General features: G+C 29.4%; 1 protein-coding gene across 2 annotated transcripts; it reads right to left on the bottom strand.

Annotated features, from left to right (window-relative positions):
* Positions 1-2,934: 2,934 nt before the first annotated feature.
* On the bottom strand, positions 2,935-4,798 carry LOC137812056 (non-classical arabinogalactan protein 31). 2 transcript variants are annotated; one of them, XM_068613944.1, is made up of 3 exons: positions 4,417-4,798; positions 4,204-4,386; positions 2,935-3,394 (listed from the first exon to the last, which is right to left on the bottom strand). In XM_068613944.1, the coding sequence occupies exons 1-3, from the start codon at positions 4,796-4,798 to the stop codon at positions 3,096-3,098; spliced, it is 864 nt and encodes a 287-aa protein (XP_068470045.1). In that variant the 3' UTR covers positions 2,935-3,095. The 2 variants fall into 2 exon arrangements, with proteins under 2 accessions (XP_068470045.1, XP_068470044.1); XM_068613943.1 differs by having other exon boundaries at positions 4,204-4,798.
* Positions 4,799-9,649: the final 4,851 nt, after the last annotated feature.

Raw genomic sequence — 9,649 nt, 5'->3', positions numbered from 1 at the left:
AACTACTATAATTTTATCTGTCGAATCTAATATGCAAAGTTTATTTTATAAAATTATAAACATTCATGAAATTAATAAATTTGAATAATCGTTCCTTTATTTAAAATAATAATATCGAAATATACACATAAATCAAATCAAATTAGACTGTATAAAATTGTATATAAAAGATATAGTTAAGTCAATTAGATATATTAGTAACAGGAAAACAAATTACACTCCTTTAAAAGCCGGAAAAACAATCAATCAATTTCCACACATAAAGATAGCAGGTTTCTTTAATCTATTTTCGTTTTAATTTGTACATAATTGGATTTGAAACAAGAGAACGGTTTAAACAATTCTTGTTTTGCATTTTTTTTCTTCTATGCATGAATTCTTTTTTCGTCTTTTGTTACTCTGTCTCTCGGTTTTTTGACTCTAACTCGGATGATACCGATATAAAATACTTGGACACTTTGGTATTCAACCCTCGATGTTCTGGTACTGTGTTTCCTCTACAAACTCCCTTACTCAACTTGTTTTCCTTCTTATATCTTGATAACATGTTTGAAAATAGTTTGTTGAGAAAAGTTATAAAAAAGAAAGTGGTGTAAGGGAGTTTGTAAGTGTAGTGATAAAGGTGTAGAAATGTAGGGATGGGAGAAGGAGTCATTTTCACTAATAATGATTTTGGTTACCTTTGAGTAATCCAAGGATTGATGACAATCCAAGTACCACTACCCTATCCTACCCTACATGCTGTAATTATCACGTCTTTTGGGGACCCTATCCTTACACATGGGCCCATCCAACTTAATGTAAAATACATGTTCATTTTAGTCAAGGAATCACTGTATTTCATTCAGGAACCGATAATGGAAAAACAAGTTGTCGTTTAAAAATAAAATATAAGGTTAATTTTGTACTTATATACATAAGTGATTTTACTATTGTTTCCACGATATGAGTGAGATTATGATATTTCACAATTTATAATTTTCTTCGCCTCCATGTCGTTGCATATCAGCCGAATCAAACAATCTCTCATCATACATTTCCATGTTCGAGTACATTAAATATGTTGAACCAAAAGCAACTTAAACCTAATGGAAGAAAAAAATTTAATTCTCATATAATTTATGTTTTTATTATATTTTCTTGTATCGTGTTCTCACTTTGTTTACGTTATTTTAATTTTTCTTGTTTAAAATTCATTTTTTTTTGTTAACGTTGTTATTATTCGATCGTTGCCTTCACTGCTTCCTCGTTCGTTGTTCGTTATTTCTCTTTTATTTCGTTCTTTTTATCATGAGATCATCCATACCGAATATGATTCTTTCATTTACGTTTCTCTACTATTTTATTATCACTGTTGTCGCTGTCACAACTCCGTTCACGTTCACCATCCAGGTTAATTTTATTATATTGTATTTAACATATAACATATTATGTTTTAAATTAAGTAATTGTTATATGTGAACGTTTTGGTAATGGATTTAGGATTAGACTTTTTATTTTAAATTGCGTAATTGTGATTCTGGAACATAAATAATTAATTTTTATTTTAATAATAAAATATTTATATATTATATTATAATTAATCTTTTAGGCTTTTTAGAAGTTGTCTATATTTAGTTAAAGAATGTCTATTTAATATGATCCAATTAATATGATCCAATATAAATTTTGCTTAAGATCCCGCGGACTATTTATAGTTCTTCGTACGAGAAATTAATAAATAAAAGCATTTTTGTGATAAAAGAAATTGGATTGAATTTTTGTCCACGTCAATAATAACGTTTCTGAATGTACAAAAATTCAAAACGGGCAATGATAATTAACAGGGTAAAGTAGTGACAAAAGTAGGATGAAAAAAGGAAAAAAATTCAAAACGGACAATGATAATTAACAGGGTAAAGTAGTGACAAAAGTAGGATGAAAAAAAGGAAAATAGCGTGTCCCACGTAAATAATTATAAGTTATCTACTCAATCTTACTCTTCTCCAATTCCAAACAAAGGAAACAAGTAATCCTTAACCCTTTCCCTTCCATTCTTCATACATTTTTTTGCATAGGACAAATTATTTAATAGGTATATATGTAAACAAAAGGAAAATAATTGTTTTCTTTAAATTCACTTGCTAGTTTTTTTTTCTTCTAATTCTAGTCTTAGGCCACTCAATCTAATTATTTTTTATAAAAGTCATGTTTCATAACTCCACACATAAATCATTACACCCATTGATATACATATTTTGTCACTTTTAAATAAATACCTGGCGTGATATGACATAATAATTACTAATGATACATGTGAGTTAAAGGAATAAAATTTTCTCCGATTAATCTTGGTTAATGTCCTTCAATAATGAGTAATTGTAATATATCTATATATTATAGTTAAAGTATAAATATATCTAACATTTATTCATTATAAAGCTTGTTTGATAAGTCATTTGAATAGTTTATAAATTACTTTCAACAACTTACAAGTTATACTGAGACATGAAGGAGATTGGAGAAAAAAATTTCAAGAAGCATGGTTGGAAGGAAGAAAAAAATAGTGTACATAACTATTATCTTATGGGATAATTTAATTGGAAAACCTTTTCGTTAAACCTCCCTCAAGTGAGAGATTATTCATTACAAAAATTCATTCAAAAATGGAGGAAGCATTAAGTTTGCACATAAATTTCAGATTCTTTTCTTTCACTTTCCCCCACCTTCCCCTGTCTAAACAAAACAATAAAACGATGTACCAAAAGTATATACAATAACTATTTATAATCTAATGTATAAATATATTATTTTATTTTCAAGTTAGAATATTAATATATGATGTTATGTAAAATGATTTTTCTTTCATTGTTGGAAGTGAAAAATCCCTGCACCGAAAATATAGGAAAAATGAAAGAATGAAGAGCAACAGAAGAATATAGACACAGCAGCATCTTAAGCAAAAGCCATAAACAACATTTCTTTTACACTAAATTAACAATTCATACGAGAACTATCTGTTTCATACCGTCACTTATTGTGTATGATCAGTTCAAACTCAGAACACTACAAACGGAAAACACATAAATATTAAGATACAGGGACACAACAGACCATCAAGAGGCATTTTTGCATTTTGGCTCAAACGCAAGAGGCCCAACAGTGTAGAGCACAAAGGGAAGCTTCTTAGACAAAAATGGCTTCTCTGGCCTGAGAACAGCACCAGTGACACCACTATGGAGATTTGAGGGTTTCAGGCCATACGGTGCACCCACCAAAACTACATTGCACTTGTGAGCTCCGTATGTTGTGATGCTCTTTGGGGCTTCGAAGTAGAAGTAACCGTTCTTGTCACTCTTGCTGGTTTCGACCAGCTTGTACTTCGTGTTGTTGCACTGGAGCTTCACAACGGCACCTGCAATGCAGTTTCAAACCATCAACACACTCATCTCTTGTCGTTTACCAAACGGGGATAACAGTGTCATTCCACAGTAAAAAGTGTCACCATTACTCTAGGGTGAAAAGAGTCACAACAAACAAAGTCATTTTCTCAGAAACTGTGCAGCTTTCGTGAGACGACAAATCAACTTTACCATAAAGTAATTGCTGTTTTGCAATCCTCTCTCTCTCTCTCTCACACACACACAAACCAACAACTGTGCCCAATTCATCATGAATTTATTATGCTTTGATATGCGTAAATAAAAATCACTACACCATGTGGAAAAACACACTCATTTCTCTGGGGTTTTGCTTTCGGAAATTTTCCTTTCCTAAAATCAAGCCACAGCCATGCATTGGAAAAAGGAAAATTGAAAATAGAACATTTTAAGGCGCGTGGATATGACTATTCTCAAACTGAAAACAACATGCATACACAGGAAATATAAATTACAAAAAAGGTCTGGAATTACACAGAAATAAAATCAAATGAAAGTGAGATAAACTTATATTTATCTACCTACCTGTTGGAACTACAAACGGCTCAAACAGCAGAACAAATTAGATAGCCAAAAAAAGGTAGAAGAACAACTAAAAAGACAAGATCTAAAAATATAATACAAAATCTGCAAGACATGTTTTTTAAAGGGAATATTTCCCAAAGAGCAAAAACATGTGCTTGGATAGTATAGCATTAAGTTATCTAAACATGCAGTATCAGTATACAATAAACTTGCAGCAGAAAAGGAAAACAAGGTTAACGAGTAGCTAATGGAGACTAACCAAGCAGTGGTGTGGCCCCCAAGAGGGTGTCAACGCCAGCATACTTGCAGGACTTCACGTAGACAACTCCTTGAACTGCAACAAAGCTTCTACGGAAGGGGTGCACTGGAACAGGAGGGTGGACAGGAACCGGAGGGTGAACTGGAACAGGAGGCTTGACCGGAGGGTGAACTGGAACAGGAGGCTTGACCGGAGGGTGAACTGGAACAGGAGGCTTGACAGGAGGGTGAACTGGAACCGGAGGGTTAAGAGGAGGGTGAATTGGAACCGGAGGCTTAAGAGGGGGGTGAACTGGAACAAGCGGAGGGTTGAGAGGAGGGTGAACAGGAGCAGAAGGGTGATGGTGATGGTGATGGGTTGGAGGGTGAGCAGGGGCTGGAGGGTAATGGGGGTGGGAAGGGGGAGAAGGAGGGTGGAGAGGTGCAGGGGCTGGAGCTGGTGGGTGGTGGTGGTGGTGGTGGGGGTGGGGGTGGTGAGGGGCGTTTGCAGGTGGGTAAGTTGGGGGGTGAAGTGGGGCTGATGGAAGAGTGTGAAGCTCTTCAGAAAACACAGTGACTAAGAGCATGAGCAGCATTAATGCCATGGCTTTGGCCATTGCTCCAAGCAGAGAGAGAGAGAGAAGGGTTAGTATATTGTAAGGGTGGTGACAGGGGTTGATTTATAGGGGCTGATGCCGGGATTCTCTGCGGTTTTTATTGATATGTAAACAAAAATTATGAAAGAAGATTAGGAAAGTGAGTGTTTCCTTATGAATGGTGTGTAGCTTAGCTTGTTAGGTTTGTGGGTTGGGATGAGAGGGGAAACTAGGAAATTCGCTATGTGAGGAAGGTAAAATTCATGTACGGCTTAAATTAATTCATCTCTGACTTTCTCACACAATACCACACTATATGTTACTCATTTATTACAGACTATCAGTATCTTTACCACATTTTATTATATCAGAAGTTAATTTATCAAGACAATAAATATATGAAAAGAGTTTTAAAATACTTTATTTTTAAGTTTTTAATTTATAAGTTATAATTTATATTTGTTAATTGCAGATTATTTTTATTTTATTTTTTTATTTACTGTTATTTATTTTAGTTTTAAAAAGACAATTAATGATTGTATTGTTTTTATTATTTATTTAAATTTTTGTGTAGTTTAAATTAAAAATTTAACATTGCAATTTAAGTAATTAATGTTTTTATGTAACGCTATATGAAAAATATATATTTCTAATCAAAATTATTAAAAAATCCAAAGTACAAAGAAATAGAAAATAGTTTTAAAATATAGATAATATAATTAAAATGATATTTAAATATTTTATTATTAAAGTGAAAATTTATTTAAATAAAAAATTAGTTATTAAGTTTTATATTTAATTATTATAATTGTTTTTCTCTATATTTTTAGTCTCAGCATTTATCATATTGATAATCGAATGTCATTTTGGGTTTCTTGTCAATGCATATTGTTCAGTCAATTTTTTTTATTAAAGTAAAATTAATTTTGTTATTTTTTTTTTCTTTTGAGTTAATTTTGAGTTTTTCTCTTTATTTGGATAGACGTGTCTTGCATGTAGTGTTTATGGCTCTAAGATTAGTCTTTATCAGTTTAAGGTCCTAATAATGTGTTCAAATTATTCATCAGAACTTTGTGGTGTAGGTTAAGTTATACCTGTTTTTTGGGAGATTAAACTCTTTGTGAGTATTCATACATCTAGTCATGTAAGGTAAACTAATTTTATCTTTCAATAAAACTGTAGATTATAGGATCTTGATGTGAAGTGATATGGTCACAAGTTCCAATCTTGCAAGGATGTCATCTTATGAAAATTGTTTGAATTTATATCTTTTGAAAGTATAGAGATGGTATATTTTGATAATTTGGTATTTAAATGTTGTTTCTGATGTTGAAAATCTTCTTGCATGTTGTTTAGCTACGCCTTGAATTGTTTAAAGTTTAAACAATAATAAAAGTTGATTGCTTGAGTTTTGAATTTGAGTTGAATCTTGTTTAGAAATCTTAAGTGTGTGTATATGATTGTTTAGGATTTAGAGTTTATATGTACAAGTCAAAGTTTGAGCAAATTGGTATCCTATTGACCTTTTAGGTTATGTAAAGTACAAATTTAGGTAATGATTTTGGATGAAAAAATGAAAAATGAAATATATATATACTTTTCTTCTATTTTTCTTGCTTCAGCGAAAATACAACATGACCATTGCTCAACGAAAATGGAATAGAAATTGTCTTGCTCTTAGGTTCATTTTCGCTCAAGCAAAATGATATTCGCTCAACTGAAAATAGTATTAAAACTGAACTTTGTATCAACCTTATTTTCCTTAATCGATATCACTTCCACTCAACCAAAAATATTTTTGTTCAAGCTAAATTTTTTAAAATATAAAAGTTGTTTGATGGTTGTTTATTGTTTTAATTAAATTATATATTTGAAACATTGATTTTATATGTTTTTGTGTTTTTTTTAAGATTTTTGTATAGTGTTGAAAATCTAAATTTTTGTGTAATTGAAGGATATGAATGTGTGATATGATCTATGAATCATGTGATCGAGACATGATGTTTTCAAGAGAAGAAAATACTGTGTTAATATTGTTTAGGATCTATATGGAATAAAATATGCATCTAAAAGGAGATATCATGACTCTATTAGTATATTAAAATCATATAAATGAAGATTATGAGGCGAAGAGAGTTGAAGGAGGTTCATATGATTGAGTTTGCAATTTGAAAAATAATTGATTTAGTAGGTCATATGGATTAATCATGTCATATAAAGAGACTTGATCCGTCTGTACGTCATTGTGTGGAGAGTTATCACAAGAGTAGTAATATGATAAATGCAAATTTTTAATTCAAATTCAATACTCAAGTCTCCCGAAAGTAAATTTAGATGTTTATGTATATATATCAATGAATTTCTAGTATTGAATATGAGTTAATTGTGGACATGTGATTGTTTTGCATTCTTAAAGGATGAAGTGTGATGATTCATATATTTGTGATTGTATTTCTTAAAATCTAAAATTATATTAAAAATTTCAAAAATATTTAATTTGTCTTATTTTTGTTTTGAGTTTATTTTAAAATATATTGTGATAATGTGTTATACAAGTGTAAAAGACGTTATCGATTGAAGAATTCCATAGTAAAAAAATAAAAGCTATCTTTTCCTTGTATGAGTTAAAAATTTGATTGAAAGTTAAAGCGAAGTGTAACAGTAGCGGTAGTGGCAATTTGTTTATAAGAATGCGGGAATGGCAGGATGAATACACACATGCATATAAGATATTTGGAATTCTGCACTTCTTTCAAGACCTATATAGAAGTTTCCAAGGCTTCGGTAATAGTATTGCGTTTTATATTACCCACTTCGAACAATGTGGGTCAAGTTTCTCATAATGCATTTATTAGGGATGAAAAATAAATTACTTCTGCCAAAACAAAATCCAACCCACCAAAAAAGTTCAAATTTTGAAGCATGAAAGAGAAGATTCTTTGCATTGGGAAGTGGATTTAAGAGAGTATCAAAGCATTGGTCTCAGAAGAGACTAAGGTTCTTTTGATTAATAAAAATTGAGTAAAAATTGTGAAGAATTTATAAGTGATATGACGAGTATCGTTCAAATTTTTATTTGTTTTTTAATTATAAAAAAAGTAAGTTTATAAATTTATTTGTATGTTAAAAAAAATGTGATTTATTTATTAATATATATTAATTGTTTGTAATTAAAATATTATTTTATTGTATTTTATAAGAATTGATTTCAGAATATATATATATATATTATGTAAAACTATTGGATTTTTTTTTGTTTCAAATAAAATTTTAATATTTGTAATTGTAGAAAAGAAATCATTTCATTCATGGTTTATTTTGTTTCGCTTGATAAATTTGCAAATGTTAACTTATCATTTATGAAATTTTATATTCAAAACATCATCAAAATAATACCAAACCATCATAATAACGTAATGTAACCATCATTGGATCACACTTAACTATCAACTTAGTTTAAAAAAAGTAAAAAGTGACAATATAAAATACACGTGATCCAAAGATTTTCTTCTTATTTCTTTACTCATGTGAATGGAAGAAGATGAAAAAATATATATGAGAATACATAAGAGTACAATTTATAATAATTGATTAATTAAGCTTTTTAACATGTACATTTATACAAATTTAATGTTTGAATTGATAAATTATAGTTGTTCGATATTTTAAGAAAATGTAATAAATTTAAAATTTGTGAGATTAAAATGGTATGTCTTCTTGAATGGGTGTTGAAGTTTAGAGAACGATTGTTTTTGTCTCTACCTTCGATCGGTTACTATACTTCAAAGCTTCCAGAGTATACTTTTAAATTCTTTATTTTAGTGGGTCTTCATTGATGGACTGGATTAGTTCATGTTTAATGTTGTGTTAAACAACCATTAATTATGGATTAATTCTGCTGACTTGGTCAACTCGTGACTCGTTTAACTTTATCAATAATTACTTCAAATTGTGATTAATTTGTATATTATCGTCGAGAAAAATCTACTATTTATTGTGTTAATTAAAATATATTAAAAAATTATAGAACGAAACAAATTGTGTTTAATGATTATACTTTAAACTAAAGTAACAAAAATAATTTTATTTTTTATTATAGACAAAAGTTACTTGTTTCAACTCTAAACTATTTTGATTTCAATATACATTCTTTTGCGGGGACTATAATATATAAGTTATAATTTAGTGAGTATAACCAAAATATTATTTAAGAACTTAAATAAAAATAAAAGTTGAATTTATATAAAATCATTCTTACTTTTCTGCATCTTCTGGACCACTTTTTTTCCGTAATTTTTGATGGAAAAGGACGTTAATATATGGACAAAAACTGTTCTGCTACAAACGGTCTAAAATAAAGCCGTTTCTACGTCTACAAACCATTATCCTGTCCACCCCACAAGAAACGAAACATAAATACAAGTCTTTTGCTCTTATTATTATTATTTTATTTCCTTCAGTTTTGCCTTAGGAAACATCTAAATCTGTATATAAATTAATTATTTTTTTGGATATATTAAATTTTTATATTTAAAACAGTTTCATTTAATCTTTATAAATATCATTTAATGTATTTTGCCTTTAGATAACAACAATTAAAAAGATATAAAAAAATATGACAGTTGTATCCATAGAAAGTAAAATAAAGAATTTAAAAGTATATGGACTAAAAAAAAAACCTAAATGGATAAATAAATCATAAAAATATTATTTTTATAATTTCATATAATTTTGATATATGATATTATGCATTTACACATTCTAGGAAAAAATCATTAAACAAAAAAAATAAAATGTTTTGTCTGTTTTTCGCTAATGTAATTCGGAAGTGGATTGAAATGCTAATGTTATTTATGTTTGTTTTTACTGATT

The sequence above is a fragment of the Phaseolus vulgaris genome, chromosome 2 (assembly GCF_000499845.2).
Source record: "Phaseolus vulgaris cultivar G19833 chromosome 2, P. vulgaris v2.0, whole genome shotgun sequence".
Lineage (NCBI taxonomy): Eukaryota > Viridiplantae > Streptophyta > Magnoliopsida > Fabales > Fabaceae > Phaseolus > Phaseolus vulgaris.
Note: the sequence above shows the minus strand (reverse complement) of the source record. Positions and strands in the feature narration are given on the sequence as shown.

What these genes read in the sequence shown, in the direction of transcription:
- LOC137812056 (XM_068613943.1), bottom strand. Translation starts at nt 4,798, where the DNA reads ATGGCCAAAGCCATGGCATTAATGCTGCTCATGCTCTTAGTCACTGTG. An exon ending in GGGGGCCACACCACTGCTTG is followed by an intron (nt 3,395 to 4,203) that starts GTTAGTCTCCAT and finishes ACTGCATTGCAG; the next exon opens with GTGCCGTTGTGAAGCTCCAG.